Source organism: Eublepharis macularius, chromosome 4 (genome assembly GCF_028583425.1).
Source record: "Eublepharis macularius isolate TG4126 chromosome 4, MPM_Emac_v1.0, whole genome shotgun sequence".
NCBI classification, from domain to species: domain Eukaryota; kingdom Metazoa; phylum Chordata; class Lepidosauria; order Squamata; family Eublepharidae; genus Eublepharis; species Eublepharis macularius.
In genome coordinates, this window is record NC_072793.1 from 88,098,602 (window position 1) to 88,116,951 (window position 18,350).

At 38.9% G+C, this 18,350-nt stretch overlaps 1 protein-coding gene across 2 annotated transcripts in view; it reads left to right on the plus strand.

Moving 5' to 3' along the window:
• Window positions 1-8,176, plus strand: part of SGCD (sarcoglycan delta) — a 367,194-nt gene extending 359,018 nt beyond the window's left edge. For both annotated transcript variants that reach the window (XM_054975881.1, XM_054975882.1), the window contains exon 8: window positions 3,348-8,176. In XM_054975881.1, the coding sequence (XP_054831856.1) occupies window positions 3,348-3,521 (174 nt within the window). In that variant the 3' untranslated portion in view covers window positions 3,522-8,176. The remainder of the gene's footprint in view (window positions 1-3,347) is intronic.
• Window positions 8,177-18,350: the final 10,174 nt, after the last annotated feature.

Sequence of the window (18,350 nt, forward strand, 5' to 3'; positions counted from 1 at the left end):
TGGAAAAAAGGGGAAGGCAACTTACAAACACTAAACACTACACTTCAATGCTTTCCCTTCATACTGCCATAATTTAAAAAATAGCTTAATAAAGTAATGATGGATTGGTTGATCTTACAAAATACAAATTACAATTCAAATTAAATCTTTTTCCCCCCTCTGGGCCTCGAACGCAGTTCTCTCTGAGCAGCTACAGCCGCAGCGCTCGTTTCCTCCCCCCTCCCTTCAGGCTTCGAATCTTCTTCTTTTTGCTTGATGTCTGGCCCAAATTCTGGATTTTTGTCCACAAAATCCCTTAGCTGATCTTCCGAATTAATCTTGTAAGCTTGATCTTTGTAACTAAACCCGATTCCTTCCGGAAGTAGCCATTTGTACTTTATGTCACGTTCCCTCAAAAGAGCAGCCAGCTTTTTATATTTAAATCTTCTCTTCCGAACTAAAAATGGAACGTCCTTCAGTATCTTGACTTTATTTCCCAGAAAGTCCAACTCCGCATTATATGAGTTATATAGGATATTGTCCCGGACCCTCCTGGATGAGAACTCAATAACGATTTCGCGAGGCAGCTGCCGCTTCATTGCATATTTTGAAGATGCTCGACGGACTCCCAAAATGGCACTTCTTACTTCTTCTTTAGTTGCCCTCGCGGGTGACGCTAAAAGTTCCGAGGCAAGATCCCACAAATCCTCGTTTTCCTCCTTTTTAACATTCTGGAGACACAAAATGGTCTGTGTTCGTTCCACTTGCAGCCCAATCAGCTGATTTTCCACCAACTTTAGCTCCTTGTTCGTTGCTCTCGTAAGTGATGCATTTTCCCGAGCAGACTTCTCTGCCCCCCCCCACTACTTCCTTAATGGCTTTCACATCGCTCTCAATTAAGCCCACCCTTTGATCTGTTTCATTCAGCTTGTCAACAAAGGGTTTTATGGCCTCAGTAACCAATCTTTTCACCAGTTCCTCGAGCGACTCAGCTCTTCCCTGCAGGGCAGCCGAAACTGACTTGCCCAAAGCAGGACTCTGTTTTTTTGCTGCCATTTTAGGGGGGGGGGATCGCAAATCTTCCGAGACTCTGCGAGGGGGGAAAAATCCGAATCTTCTAAGCTTCAGATCCCACCACTCCTTCACATGCGCTTGAGTAACAGAAGGGATTCGCTTACTTACAGGCTTCTGCCTAATCCTGTTCTTTGCCGTTTTCCATAGCCCGGCAGCACACAAGGTGCTGCGCACGTCTGCCGGCCTCCATAGGGACAAACGGGCAATTTACCCTCTGCCTCGATCTGCCAGAGGGCTCTTCCCGTCGCGTCCCGGACCCTCCCTGGGAGCCCTGGGGGCTAACCTTTGCAGATCAGCCGCCCGGTCAGGGTGCTCGGCCGCTTCTTCTCGGACCTGCCGAGAGGAGTGTCCGACATGGCTGCGAAAACGAAAACGAATCAGTTCCTGGTAGCTTCAATAGCTTGAGCTCACCTCCTCAGTGTTGAGATTAATTTTTAGTAGACATGTGCTGAAACCTGGAAGAGAGTATGACTGCTGCATCATTAATTGCATTCATGGAAGATTTGAGCAAAATCATGGGGCATGGCAGCAACTAATAGAGGCAACTGAAGTAGACTTGGTAAGGGAAGTTTGCTTCCCTCATTTGGCCTCTTAGAGTAAACCAACGTATTGTTGGATATTGTAATGGGTGTATAACCATTCCTACCAGTGGGCAATGCTGTTGCACATCTGAATGTTTGGGGTGATTCTGTATTGGTTTTAGGTGTTCTATGTTCTATGGAAATTGACTATTTACCTGTAGCAACTCTTTCTGAGAGATGGGCTTTCCAGGTGCCCACTGTTGGTGGACAAACTCCTGGTGGTTTGCCCCATTGCCTGCCAATTGCTGGTGATCAGCAGGAGGTTGCAAGCCTTCCAGTAATCTCCCGCTACCAGCAGGCAAGCCAGACAAGCATATGGTGGGAGTGATCCTGGTTGGGCACAGCAATGTCACTTCTTGAAGTGATGTAATTGTGCTTCATGCAAGAGTGCTCCTCCACTTTGCAGGGGCCCATTTGGGCCCCCAAAGGGCAGATTCTAGAATAACCAGCCTCACCTGAAGCACAGCAGCACTCCCGTGCAAAGTGCCATAACATCACTTCAGGAAACGATACATGCATGAAGATTTCCACACTGGTGAGTACTGGGTCCCCGCCTCTGCCAAGGAAAGTAAGGGTACCTGGCAACCCTAGCTAGAGAAGAGGCTAGGAAGGGCTTAATTAGGCATCACCAGGATTCTGCTGTGGAATCTGTATTCACTAACAGGGATGAGTTCTGGAATGGAGGGAAATGCCTGATAGGATTGTCAGGTTCCCCAGGGCCAAAACAGAGGTGTGGGGGGGGGGCAGATGGGTACTTATGTTCCACTCTTCCCCATTGTGCTGGAAAATGGCATCAGTTTCCATCACAATGGGGGAGCTGATAGTCGGGCTGAACTTCTGTTTGGAGATTATTTTGAATAAACTGGGCTTTAGCACAACCTGCAGCTCCCCTGTTGCACCAGAAGAGAGAGAAGATTTCTCCCTCATAAGTGTGCATTAACTTAATTTTGTGCTCTTCCTCCTCTCCACCATCTTATTGAGTGTGCTGGACTATATAGCATCAGCACATTAAAATAATTAGGTTACTAGTATACTGCTCTATTTCATTTTGAAGCTATTACTATTTAGTATATTTATAAGGCAAAGGTTTTTCCCCCCTCCTATATATAAGTTTTTATTGTTAACAGCCATGCAGCTAGAAACCAATGTAATCTGAACTAAACACATTTTATACTTTTCCTCTGTGTTGTGGTTGAACCAAGAAGTAGACCTGATCTCTGTCATCTGGAGTTCAGTTGCAATTCTGGGAGATCTCCAGCCACCACCTGGATGTTGGCAACCCTACTTCTTGATTCAACTAATTACATGACAGAGGCTCGTAAAGTAAAACCATGGAGAAGCTAGCACAAACCCTCATTTTTCACCATGCCTGTTTGTTGGGGTGGACTTAGCATTGCATCTGATCTCATACATTTGTAAGAAAGTACAAAAAGGGAAACAGTAGCTCTGTCCCTATTGTAGGTACATGTATATACACGCACACAAATGACAGCACTGGTTTTCTGGGGAGCCCTAGCACCTCACAACATGTCAGTTCTATATGTAATAATAAAATGTCAGATAAAATAACCCATTATCCTACCAGCATAATTGATTGTTTTTCTATGTTAAAAAAAGCCATAAACATATTCTTGGTATGGTACACTTGTGTATGTTTCCATTGAAACAGCAAATGAATATTACTACTAATCTATTTTTCTCTTCTTCCTTCAGATAATGTTGGATGCTGCAAATATCAAACTACCTAGACTGCCTCAGGGATCCTATTCCCCTACTGGATCCAGGCAAAAAATCTACGAGCTGTGTGTATGTCCCAATGGGAGGTTATTCCTGTCTCAGGCAGGATCTAGTTCCACCTGCCAGATAAACTCAAGTGTTTGCCTTTGAGAAAGACTGTTTGCATCAGGCATAGCCGGCAGCACAACGGCCTTTTCTGGCCTTCAAGATAAGACGAGCTGCCAACTATTTTTACTAGAACACAGAAAGCCTATCAAAGACTGTTTTTGTGTGTGCGCGCGTGTGTGAATATATAAATATATATATAGATATATACAGATATAAATATATATATATATATCCTTTGTGTAAAATGAAGTTTCAGTACAAGAAGTCCCAGGGTGACCCTCTTTGTGTAACATTCATTGTTCTCATATACCACTTTTTATAAACCATGTTCAAATTGGATCTAGATCTTTCCAGGAATTCTCAAACTATGTCATAGCAAGCCTCCAAAAGTAAAGTCAATGCTTTAGAGCCTCTCTGAATTTAGCTAAAAGCCACCTCACATATTACATTGTACTTACAGACATAGGGAGAAACCAAGTAATAGGACAAGATTGTACGCATGCACATTTTCCCACATGTACATGCATCAACAACTCTCTGACAATTTTGCCTTCCAAATGTGTATGCTCAGCAAACTAGACACGTATACTATCTTCACATATAACGGTGTATTATACAAGGCAGCTCAACTTTTAACCTTCATTGTCATAGAGATGATAGAGAAATCAAAGGCAAGGAAGATATTTGGGTACATGGACAGTAATCAAGTGGGTGGAACTGTTGAGAAACAAAAAGCCAATGAAAATGAGTTGCCCTGTAGATGATTAGCCTTGTCAGTTAATTCAGTGGCACCCCATCACCTAGCTTATTGTCTGAGAAATATTCAAATGGCAAAATACTAGTTTGCTTAGCTGCTGCCTCTTCCTACTAAGGATGGCTCATTTTGCATATTGAGAACTAAAGTTGTAGTTTATACAAATGAGACTCACTTGTTATTTACCATTTTCTCAACCAACTGATTAATGACAGCATGATGATGAGACAAGCATCTCTGATTATTATTGTATCATGAAGATCCATCACATTAGAAGATAAATTTGTCTTTTTAAAATGCTTAAGATTCTCCAAAGCATGTGTCCCAAGAGCAAAACTGTGAAATAATATTCATAACCCTGTGTCTGATTCTAAGAGGTGTCTTATTATATATGGCCTTTCACTGACATCAAGATTGTGTTATGTCAATGAAAGATGACTGACAGCTGTGAATTGTTTCTTGATGAGTTACAAAGTCCAACTAAAAAATCTTCCAAAAGTTCTAAAATAGGCCAGGACCAAGTGGATAAAGATCTGAGGATTAGTATCCTACAAGCATCAGGGTTATATATGCTTTGCTGAAATTTACTTTAGGGTCCCTGTCTCTGTTGTGTACACCCGTGTTAGGTTAAAAGCAAGATTGGGGTCCAGTAGACTCACTACAGTGCTACTTGACCCTAAGGTTACAAATAGCGCATGATGCATCTCCAAGATGTGTCTGGAGGGAAAGGAAATTGATCTCTCATTTCAGCAAGAGGAAGAGAAATTGCACCCATAAAAAATAATAATGCAGTGAGAAAGAATCTTAACTGACATAACATTTAATCTCTTATGTTGACTATGCAAGTCGTGCTGTCCTCAGTATAATAACTGTAGATAAGAGGAGACCCCATGCAGTCTGTGCAAATAGAATAAAGTAGAATTAATATTCGACTATATTCTAAAAGAGGAACAATCTAATGTCAGTCTGCAGAAGACCATGTTCTTCATTGAAAGGCAAGGTATCTGATGTACATTCCAAACTTTGGATGTTCACAGCCAACAAGTGTTTGGTTCACCCTTTGCTGTTAACATTACAGGTAGTTTTCTGTTTCTAAAAATGCATAAGGATGTGTCAATTAATGAAGAACATGTCAGAAGGAAATTGGTATAGAACAGATTATCAATTTAAAGAGCTTTAGTTTAGCTGTCTTAATGGCCCATTTGAGCTAAAGAGGCAGGATATACATTTGAAAATAAAAATTAAATATGTTGACCATCTAGATTTTTACATGAAGAGCAACAGAAGGTTAATTTCACATATTTTAGATACTGCAAATATCAGAGATGCTTAGTATGAAGCAGATTTTTTCAATGGTTTGTACTGATTAGTCCACTCATTGAAAATTGATGCATAAACTGTTCTTTACAGGAATTCCAGAGAGGTAGCCATTTACAGTATCAGAATCAAAATCAACAGAGAGTCCTGTTAAATACTTAAATACTAACCAGTCTGTTCTGGCATGAGAGCTTATGCCACAATAAATTTGTTAGTCTTGGAGATGCTTTAGAAATCTTTTGATTTTCTTCCAAGAGTTAAAAAACTGTTAACAACATCAAAGATCTGATACATCATGAGAATAACACAATTTATGAAACAGGTTCCATACATGATTCCCATACATTTCTATACATGCCTACAATCCAATGGATAAATGAAAATAGATTTAGTGCACTCACAGCATCCTCAAAATGCTGAGATAAAATGGTATGTATTCTTTTTTCAAGCCATTTTCTTGAATTTCTTTATGGGCACAAACACTTGGGCATGAAGAACTTGATAGCAAGCCTGTTGAAGTCAATTGGAAGGCACTCCCATGGTGTTTGGATTAAGCCATTTCCAGAAACATTATAGTTAGGTGATTCAAGTTGATGATAAAGCAGGCTTGAAAACACCAGTGAAGTGCACTCTTGATGGACAGCAAAACGAGTAGCTCCTCATTACATTTAGTGACATTGTTCAGACTTGCTAACTGAAAGGCTCTTGTCATTATCATTTCTTGAACAGACACTTCAATGCAAAGGGGTCACCCAGGATAACAATTGTATTGGGACACAGGATTATATGCCATCTCTGTTCAAAGAGGGAGACGTGCCTATGCCTTAAGTCAATGCACTCAGCAAGGAGAAGCACATCATATTTATCTTATTCTTAACACTAGTTTCTTTGAAACATTGGCAGGAAGGTTGGAGAGGATAATAGAGTTTAAAAGATGTTTAAGAGATTAATGGGAGCTTGTTAAGCAACATAAAGTGGAATCACTAGATCTTCACATAGCCTATGGGACTTCTGGAGCAAGTGCAGATTTCTGTCATGTTTTAATATAGGAGGAACCCAAGTATGGAACATCAGAGTTCATCCTGGGGGGTCCAGCTTTAATTCTTCAGAGGCGTTTGTGTACTATGGTATTTGTTTTCTTTTTCCATTTCATATCGAACAGTATTTTCTCATCCCAAATAAGGGCCATTCCCTTAAAAAATGCCTGCCAGGGTGTTTGACATGATTACTGAGTTCAATAATGCAAAAATATACATATTGCCATGCAACAGAGTTGTCTGATCTTCTCTTCCCCATTAATTTTAGTAGTAATAATGAAAAAGGACCATGAAACAAAAGTTTCATTGAGATGAACAGTGTGCTCATGGTTTTTTTAAACGAAGAGCTTATTTTAACAATAGTTCTGTCTTTATCTAGATGGTGAATGGTGAACTTGTTAAGTTTCTGTTTTGAGGTAACCTTACAGACTTTTGCATCCAGCTGCCAATTTTTAACACACTTGCCTCTCTCACTAAAGAGATTGGTACCCATTTTCTCCTTTGCCAGACTCACCTTTGTTTTTAACATTAAAAGAAGCATTTTTTGTAAGAGCCTGCATAGGCATGTTTTCTAACCTGTAAAAATGTGTATATTGCAAATACACCCCTTTACCCCATTGTTCTCCCCACACACACACTTCCCCCTTACAAAACACAAGAATGAAAATTATAGATTGCTTAAATCATCAGAGTAGGAAACCTAGGGTTATGTTGGTCTCTGAATGTTATTCTGTGTGTGAATACCCACATGTCGAAGAAGCAATAGTTTGTGGGGAAAAGCCACTCCTTTCAGTACTGAGTTCCATAGATGTGATCTAATGATGGTATGGACTTGACATCCCATAAGGCACTTTCATCGGTTCATATTTTCATGGGGAACATTACTTAAAGAATATTTAGAGCCTATGAAAAATTGTTCATGTGCATTATATTGGAAAGGTCACATGCAAATAATTGTTTTTCACTCTTCCTCATACTGCATTCTTAACAGATTGGTAGTGGTAAAAATTCTGTACCATCTTTAAAGAGATAGGGTTCACTAAACAAAGATAACAAACAACTGTTTTATTACAAATATCCACTATTAAAATGTTTATAAAACTCACAGGTCTTATTTGTAAGTATTTGTTAAACTTTTCTAAAAGATACCTACTTCTTTAATTTGCATATATCAGCATGTCAGATTTTATAAGTATTTTCCCATTGAAAAGTGGGCGCAGATGTGAGGATACTGGCTATGACAACACATTTGTTACCTTTACAGATATTGTAATATATTCTGCTAATTAAGATCTGTACATTTTATGAATAGTTTTAGCAATTGGATATTTATAGTAAGCAGTTATTTGTTATTCTGATATGATATTGGCTTCTGTCCATGCTCTCTCCATGTTACTTCCAGTCTTAAACTGTGTTGTGCAGCTTTCTGTAAGAAACAATTTCATGAAAAATACTACTTAAAAAGACAGCTCTTATGTTGTCACTTGCTAGAAGTGTCAGACTGGTTACTTTAAATCTTGAACATATTTGTTTTGTGAAATGGGAATATACTGTTTTTACATTTACTGAACATGGAACTCTGGAAGCTCTGCAGTAGTCTTGGTTTAAATATTTCTTTAGTTTCACAAAAAAATGAACAGCATATATTGTTTGTGTCCTATCCTGATTCAGTTTCTTATGGCATCCATTTCTCAGTTATTCCATACTGGGATTCAGATAATAGTTTTTTCTTCTCTTGCTGCAAAGTAGAAGCAAAGGCGAATTTTGAAGCTGCTTGCACTAAAATTGGTGCAAGATATCCTGAGGGCTTAAATGCCAGTTACAGACAATCCAGGGATTTTCTCCATCAAGTTGTAGGGCCAGTTCTTGTCCATTCAAGTCAATGAAACACTGTCATTGACTTCAAGCAGCTGCAATATTACACCTCTTGCATTATAGCATCTTTTTGAAACACTTATGCTGTTAATGTCAGTATAACTGACAAGCAAGAAATGCTATGGATAAATACTTCTAATTACTGTGCCAATTGACCTTGTAGGGCTTTCAGAACATGCTGAAATTGTTTTACACCTAGAATATATTATGGAAAGTCACTATTATCAGTTGCCTTTGTTCCAGTGTTATTTAAATTTATTGGAAATTAACTGTATCCTCTTTAAGGATTGGTTTGATTTATCAACCAGTGTAATTAAAAAGTCAGTAGTTCTAATGAGAAGTTACTGCTGACGAAGTTGTCAGCATACAAAAACAAAATTTGTAACTACTAGAAAAGTGTTAAATATTATCTAGACTTAGTTTTATTGAACTTAGGAAAGTACAGGATTTGTTGCCTTATATCATTTGGAGTTGACTGTTATCGCCATAGACTTTGGAAGTAAGGAACACAGTGGGTTCAGTCTGGAAAACCGTTTATGCCTCTAAGGCTGAAATCTGATGTGCATTAATTTGGATTTCTTAATCTGCAAGAACAGCCACATCCTGAAGTTCACACATTTTCATGAATAGCCCAATGTAAAGTATTGTTTGTCTTTTATTTGCACTCATGACTGCTTCTGTTGATGAGACTGTGCCTGAGCTTTGCTGCAGTAAATTTCTTTAGACAGAATCAGGGCCAGCACATACAGTGCAAGTGATGTGATTTGGTTGTGTCAAATGGTTATCCAAAAACAGAATTTTTAATGGAATGCCATAAGTGAAAGCAAGTTTATCACTTGATGACTACCTCAGTTGACTGTGGACTTCAGATGCATTATTTTCTCTGTAGTTTTCCATATTTGACTTTCACTTAGCTCTCAAATCACACATAGGAGAAATATAAATAATTGCTAATGTTGGTAATTAGTCCTCTCATATTCTGGCAGAAAGCTAACAATGCCAGTTTGGTGCAGTGGTTAAGAGTGCTGGAACTCTAATCTGGAGAACCAGGTTTGATTCCCCACTCCTGCACTTGAAGCCAGCTGGGTGACCTTGGGTCAGTCACAGCTCTTCCAGAGCTCTCTCAGCTCCACCCAACTCACAGGGTGTTTGTTGTGGGGATAATAATAACATACTTTGTAAACACTCTGAATGGGTGTTGTTGTCCTGAAGGGTGGTATATAAATCAAATGCTATTATTATATATTATTTGATAGGACAAGCCCTTGAATCCATTCCATATTGAACACTAGCCAACACACAACTTGCATTGCATATGGATGCCATTATAGTGCTGATGTCTGCATAGTATCAGTCCTGGATTCTCTCATACCACATCATTACATAGGTATAACATGTTATAGGATGGTTCATCACATAGCAGGATGTCCATATCTGCAAGAACAGACACAGCCTGATGTTCACACCTTTTTTTAATGAATAGAAATTGGTCCAGTGTAAAATATTGTTTGTTTTCTATTTGGCACTCATTGTGGTAAACTTGCCTTTACTCTCAAAAACTGCCCCAGCCTTACAAGACATTTGCAGCATCAGCAGGAAGTGAGGTTATCTACAACATCACAGCACAGTAATCCTTACCCTCTTTAAATGGTAGAACTTGTAACTTAAATTGTTTGTATACAAGCGCATGTGCACATAACTATGTGATTTGTTAATAGTTTCCTTTTGTGGTTTTAAATTCTCCATCAAGAATAGTGATAGGAGAAATGACTGTGTTAATTTAACATTTTTGTTTCAGTGTACACAATGATTTTTCAGTCACAGAGGTAAAACCTGCAACTTCTTTTAACAAAGAAATGAATAACATCAGAAATTATTTTTAGACGAATAAAAGGCAATGTAAAGGGCTGTAAACTGAAAGAAGATATGTAGGACTAAATTCATGGTTTCATTTTGATATGTGTGAAAGGCTATGTCTCTGAAAGAAGAGAACCAATGACATTTTTGTCACAGGCAGATTATTGTTTTTACCGTATGTTCTGGCATGATTTGCTAGTATGCCATGGTTGGTTTGTAGGGTTTTTTTTCCTAAGTAAAGTGAGAAGCGGCCCTCAGTGATGAATTTAATTCTAGTGTTCTAACCCAAACTGAACCAACCATATAATCACTGACTTCTGTTATTAGATCATGGAAGTAATGTGGCTTCAAAAAGCTGCTTTTCTTTTTACACATACTCAGATTCTTTGTAGGGGAAAGGCTAGAGGATACCTGGGAATATCACAAATTCTGAAAAAGACACAGTGGAACAAGTGTTTGTTCAAGTGTTCCAGAAGTGTTTGTTCTATGAAGAGTAACCTCACTGTCTCTGGGAGGTTTTTTGTAACAGACCTCACAAAAAAGCTTATCTTTAATTTATCTCATTGCCATTCTACAGAAGTATCCAAAGGGTCAAAGGCTATGAAAATATGTCAGGAGAAGATGTATTTGCTCATTTACAGTGTATGTTCATATGATTACAGTTCCAATTTGAGCCACATCCCTATTATGCGGAAGAGTTTTGATGCTTGCCAACATAGTTCAGTTCCATTAAATAGAACTCAGTAAGTCCATGTCCTCCTTCATCAATTGATTGTTAGATGAGTTCCTGGGGGGGGGCACCCTCATTGTGATAATATGTCTGAAGTCAGAGACACCGGATGAGAAAATAGCAATAATTCAATCTGCTTTCAGAAAATTCCCTGTACCTTTGTTGTGAGGATAGAGAATGGACCATCTTTAAAGGTAATTCAAGTTTCATTTAAGCAAACCCAGTTTAAGTCTCATTGTTTTCTTCATATTTAGTCTGTTTTGTTTTTTTAATCCTAGGAGTAGACAGCTTGCACAAAAGCTGTCATTGTAGGTCGGGAGAGTTGGCCATGTAAGCAGTAGGCTTGTACATCCTGGGAAAGGGCCAAGAGATTCTCTTTGTAAATTCCTTGCGAAATCTCTTCAAATCATGAGGGTGTAAAGTTTTTCAGAAATTGAATTGAATTGTAGACTTACTATCCTGATAAGAAAGCTCAGCCACCTTGCTTTTTGATGGAAATATCTCCTCTTGCTGTAGTTTTGCCTCTTGTCATCATGTACCTCAGATTCTCCTTACTAGGGCTACTATCTCTGCAACAGTATGCTGTCAGTTCCAAAGAGAGATTAGATATATCTTAATCTTTGAGAAGTGCAGGTTTGATCATTTGGTGAAATTTTTTAGTTTTGAAAAAAGGGCAATTTAAAGTAACATTTTCTGTCTCATTGTTTGCTCAAGTTAATTTTTCCATGTAGGTGACAGGAGGAAAGATTTGTGCAAAAAAGTTACACTTGCGTAGTGCCCTGCTATCAAATACTCAAGATAAAGCTGTGTCACCTTTAAAATATTTTTTCTTTCCCTGAAAGACTTTTAAAAACTCTCTTACAATGGACTGTTTTTACATCTCCTGTATGATTAAGTTCACTGTGTAGTCTGTGTCAGATCAGGTTTGTGTTACTGCCAAAATGTATTCTATATATATTCTGTGCAATATATGTGTTTCTTTTTCTCTTCTCATTCTAAAGGCTGAATCACTGATAAGAGATAAAATGGTCTGAAGCCTGTTGCTGCGTAGTAAATCCATTACCATTTTCTAAAGCAATCTTATGTCTATGGGCCATTCCAAGTTTTCTCCTGTACCAAAGCAGCCTCTGTTACACCTTTGAGCAACTTTAGTATTTCAAAACAAAGCATTTTGCAAATAGTTGGGGGAGTTCCCAGTTTTCAAGCAGGATTGGATCAGTTTAACTATCACTACATATAATTGGGGAAGTGCTTTGCACTCATAGATTAGTTTGATCTTATGCTAACATTGGAATTAGATTTTTTGTTTAAACAAGAGAGAATACACACTTCATCACAGTCATCCTTTGCATTTTAGATGCTCTAGAAGTAAATAACAATTTGATGTTTTGATAGTCTATTAATGGTGTCCAAGAGTAAATGCATATGCAGCCAAATAACATTAATAGGCAATCATTGTCCAGTGTTCTTCACCAAGCACCAGTATCAATGCAAGAGCAAGTTATTACACATGATAGTTATTCAAGCTGTAATGTAACCTACATTTAGACAGATGATAAAATTTGGGTTTTGAGAGTGAAAACCTGGCATATTTAGTTTATTCCATCTTTGGGAGGTATACATTTCTCCTTCTGCAGACCAGCTACAGCCATGCAATGTTATACAGTGTATCAGTTTCAGAACACACTGCAACCATGCTGAATGCACTTTACTTTGGCCTAGGTCTGTGGACTGTTTTTACATCAGCCAAGGATATGTTTCAGAATATTTTCCACTGAAAACAGAAAGAATTGTCTCCATTGGCTCCCTACATAGTTCGCTTAGGTGTGTTGTAACCATGTGCTTTCCACAGACTGAAACAAAGAATCAGTAAATGGTGGCCTCTGTTACCTAAATCTTCCCAGGAGCTACCAGTGCCAACAGAAGAAGTAATCTTTTTATAGTTCTGGCTAGATGAGAGGCCAGGGCTTAAAGCAGAGCATATGCTTGACAAGCAGAAGATCCCAAGTTCACTCCCAGTCATCAAGTGGGACCTTTACCTTCCCAGACCTTCCCAGACCTTCTCAGTGGGAAAGACACCGCCTGTTAAGTAGATGATCTTGATGGAATGATGGTCTGATTCAGTATAAGGCAGCTCCACATGTTCCTGTGAGAGTATATACATAATTAGAGTTGTTCAAATGTTATGGCCTCAGTCATGCACAGAGCTGAACATATTTAAGTCTGCAGAAATCAATGAGTGAAAGTGCCCTTAACCTTTATGCTGGATGGTAGCCAAGAAGTTGGATTCTCCAGAGCATTTCCACAGACAGAAGGATTTCTACCAGCATGACTTTCTTGCCTCTCTCCTCCCATTCCCAATGTACATTCCAGGGGTATTTTGGACTGCAGTGGGAGGAGCAGATGACAAAGTCATGGTCTTAAGGCAGAAATGCTCCATTGGATCCAAGCCAATATATTTTAAAGTCTCAGCAACCTGAAGAAGAACCTTGGTAAGGACTGAAAACTTGCAACGTGGCTCTTCCTAATCAATGTCTGTTTATCATATTTCACAGTACAGACCAAAGTAGGTAAATAGACTATGTATTCCTTCTGTATCTGCCCTGAGCCTGCTGGAAATGTGGGGAGGGTGGAATAAAATTCGAAAATAAATAAATATTCTAGGTTTGCCAACCTCCAGGTAGGGCCTAAAATTCTCCTAGAATTATACCTGATATCCAGACAACGGAGATCAGGTTCCCTGGAGCAAATGGCAGCTTCAAGAGGGTGGACTCTATGGCATTATACTTGCTGAGCTCCCTCTCTCCATGCTCTCTCTCCATGCTCTACCTCCAAATCTCCAGGAATTTCCCAGCTCAGAGTCAGTAACATTAATTGCCTCTGAGGGAACTGGCCGAAAGGAAGCCATGCAACCAGATTTTCTCCTGACATGCTGTGCCTTCAGCACTGGTCAAGTTGATATTTGTTTTATATTACCAAACTACCCATAAGTAGACTAAAATAAGGGTTTAACTAGGAATTGGTGGCTAATTCATGAAGTGGGAAAAGGTACAGATTGAACATATTGCTGCTAACCAACCCCTCATAAGCAGAGTTGTATGTCCCCATCTATATAACACTCAGAGGTTTTGTCTTCGGACTTGCATGTTCTGCTTTGCATTAACCTTTGTAAAGCCTGAAGTGGAAGCTGGATCCAGTATTCCTAGATCACATTGATTGGTAGGGTTCAGAACCCAGCCCTGAATCATGATTACACAGAAGTGGGACTTGCTTCCAGACAAGGTTCCTTAAGATTGTCACATGGGAGTCACTTTCCTGACCACACCCATAGATTATTTTAATACCTTTCTTTGCCTAGATACTGGTGCTTGACAAATCAGAGTATTGTTTCGGTGCTGTGCATACAGAGCATTGAGATCAGAATACATTCTCTGCTGGTATAAGCAATGACAAACTGTCAGATTCTAATCCTTCTACAACCATGGTAAAAAAAGAAAATGCAGCCCATATGCCACAGTACTTATCCACCTGTGATGGAAAAAATGTTGTCTAACTTATATTACCCACCAAGGCCTTCATAATGTAAACAGGACAAAACAAAGTTCCACATTGTAAATCACTATTTTTTCTCATCTAGATGTTCCCATTTTGTGTGGCCTTTAAAAAATTTATGTGTGTGTGATTCTGTGAGAAAAAAATAAAGCTTTTTTAAATATCAAGTAACATCAATCCTTGCACAGTCTATGCAAAATTTTGTAAGCATTGCAATAATGCTATAAATTACACAAGGAACTATTTTAACTTTATTACACTTTCTGTATAAAAAAATATTTGTATTTAAAATTATTTCAACTGCAATCTTGTAAAATATATTAATAAAATGATTATTGTTAAGAAGATAAGACTGGTTTCATTTTTTAGGAAGCAGACCATGACGTTAGACAAACACTATATTAAGTTGAACTATAATGTTAATTATAATTAATCTCTACATTTTAGAGAACCAGCATGGTGTAGTGGTTTAGAATCTGAGGCAACCCAGATTCAAATCCCCACTCTGCCAGGGAAGCTCACTGGGTGACCTTGGTCCATTCACAAACCCTCAGCCTAACATACTACACAGGGTTGTTGTGAGAAAAAAAATGCAGGAAAGGAGAATGATGTAAGCTGCTCTGAGTCCCCATTGGGAAGAAAGAGGGGAATAAATTAAGTAAAATAAAAATAAAATATTTAAATGTTTGTTGCAATTGCTATATATTCACTCTGAAGTGAAGAACTGCAGTATGAACTCAAGTATGCAAAAAGATACTTTGCATTCTGAGGTCACTATTGATTTTAGTGCTGGAAGTCCATCAGAATATATTAAAAAACACCATGGTGACTTGGATCCCATCACTGAAAGGGATCCAATCCATTAGAACTGTATATTCATTATAGTTCCTTCACCCAAGATTAAATCCTAGGTAAAGAAAACAGTAAGTGGCAATAGAAGGCAATCGAATCAGATGCTTCTGAAACACACATGTAATCAGTCCTACAGATTTTTCTTTCCAGCTCCAATTGTTAGGAGGTTGACAGAAGGACCCATGTATATTAACAATACTGCCATTAGCCGGGATATAATATGACTGGTGATTGTCTTTTTCTTGATCTGCAAACCCTTCCAGAATAGCTATTTTGTGAATTTGTAGGTGATAATAATTAACTTTAAAGTTACAGGAATTAATAGCTCAAGTGCAATTACTCCAATGAGAAAAGAAAGAGGTTGGTTGCACAAATAATTAGCACCACTGTAATTATTATTTTTTGATACCACCACTATACCCGTAGGGTGTCAGACTAATAGTCTGAAAGGGGCTCTTGTGTTTTATGTAGGCCATAAAGATATGAGGAAATGTGGCCTGTCCAGTCTTGGTTGCATTGTGATGGGGGTTGCTTCTTCAGTACTTCTGTTCCCATAAAGCTATTAGGGATGTGGGAATAACATTTGGATCAAGGGCTAGAAATCAAGATGACATGTATGTATCATTGGACATGAAAAGGCAACCCATTCATCTATGCTGACAATTGTAGTGCTTGGCTATCTAAACTCTCCTAATAGGAATTAACACCAGTGATCTTTCACCTTGCTATAGCTACAGATTTAAAATGGCCTTTGTAGAGTGTGAATATAAAAATCTCTGCCATGCTAACTTCTTTAGTGCTCTAATTACCACTGTGACAGCTCTGATACAAACATGACCTAAATGAACTCAAATTGCTCATAGCAGAAAGCAAATAGCAAATATGAGATTGTGCATAGTGATGGATGCAAACTTTGAATTCCGTGGGTGCAAACTTTGAATTCCATAAACTATAGGCATTTTCATGAACATTCATCTCATAAATCTACTTCCTACTGCTTCTATTTACAGTTAGAGCTTCTTCAAACATTCCATTTTAGTGGATATACAGATAGCATGCACCTACTAAAACTGTTCCATTCAAGATGCTGCAATCAACATAGAGATGTAAAATTTCTGGAAAGCTTGAAGTCATAGAGGAAATGGTATTTTTGTGGGGAAAATTGAGAGGAAATTGAAATACATGTGATCTTACTGAAATTGAAATATATGATACTTCCTTATCAACACTAAACTTAATTTACTACTTCAGTAACAAATGATGCATCATGTAGAACATCATATAAAAAAACTGTACTTCAGAATTTTTTATGAAACTAAGTATATATGCTTTTGTTTTCTACAAATAAAATTGTGAAGAGGGGTACATGTTGCACATGGTCATAACTACACATGGGCACGAATGGAAAAAAAACCCAAACAAGCTGTTTGTTGTTCGTTGCCATCCACGAACAACGAACAATGAACAGTAACGAACATGACCCTGTTCACAAACATGTTCATTGTTCGTTGTTTGTGGCCCCTTAAAGAGCCCTTTAAACTATCAGCTGGCAGGGGCAGGGGGAATTCCCCCCTGCCCCCTGCCAGCTGATAGTTTAAAGGGCCCTTTCCTGCAACGTGCAAGGGACAGGGCCCTTTAAACACCCCACAAACTGACCTTCCCAATGTCCAATACCCACCAAATTTTCAAGGGACATAGTCCTCACTGTCCTCCAAAGACCCCCCAAGTTTCAGAGAGTTTGCACCCCAGGAAAGGCATGATCCATGGGTCATTCCCTTTGTTGTTATTTTCTGGCAAAAGTGGCAGTGGCAAAAATGAAACTGCCTATTGGAAGGCAGCTTCTTTGATGGGTTACAAACTGACCTTCCCAATGTCCAATACCCACCAAATTTGCAGGGGACATAGTTCTCACTGTCCTCCAAAGACCCCCCAAGTTTCAGAGAGATTGCACCCCGGGAAAGGCATGATCCATGGGTCCTTACCTTTGTTATCATTTTCTCTTCACAGTGGCAAAAACGGAACTCTCTGGTGAAAGCTACCAACCCTTACCACTCTGAGATCCTTTACTACCGTTGCTTCATAGATGACATTTTCTTAATTTTTTCTAATCCAACACATCTAGATGCATTTACCGGTTGGATTAACAACCTGGACCCGAACATTAAATTTACCAGATCTTTTTATTAGTCTGAGATCCACTTTTTGGATGTGACTATATATAGACACACAGACAACAGATTGATGGTCCGTCCATACCAAAAACACACGGATAGGAATTCATACCTACATTTCACCTCATACCACCCAGCCCATCTGAAAAGAAATATACCTTTCAGCCAACTACTTAGGGTCAAAAGAAATTCCACAGTTGATACGGTTTACACCAAGGAAAGAGACAGGATGATTAGGAATTTTAGGAGAAGGGGGTATTTCACTGCGACCCTGAGAACCGCATGCGCCAGGGCAAAGGAAACAAACAGGAGCGATCTATTACAAGCACAATACAAAGAGGAAGAACACAGATTACACTGGGCTATTAAATGCACCCCATGGGCACCTCAGATTAGTGAGATCATAAGAGCCCATTGGCACCTGGTGCAGCATATCCCAGGTTGCCTAGATATGCCTATAATAGGGTATAAAAGAACAAAAAATCTGAGAGAGATATTGATACGAGCCGACATGCAATGTAAGGAAGAACAGAGAATTAATCCTATTGGCCACTTTAGTTGCGGGCATTGCAGTGTTTGCCCACTGGCGAACCCAGGTAGGAAATTGACAATCCATCACATGCATAGAGAGATAGAATTAAAGCATTTTTCAACTTGTAACACCGCAGGAGTAGTGTACATAATTGAATGCTCGTGCAGAAAGTGTTATATAGGTAGCACTTCCCG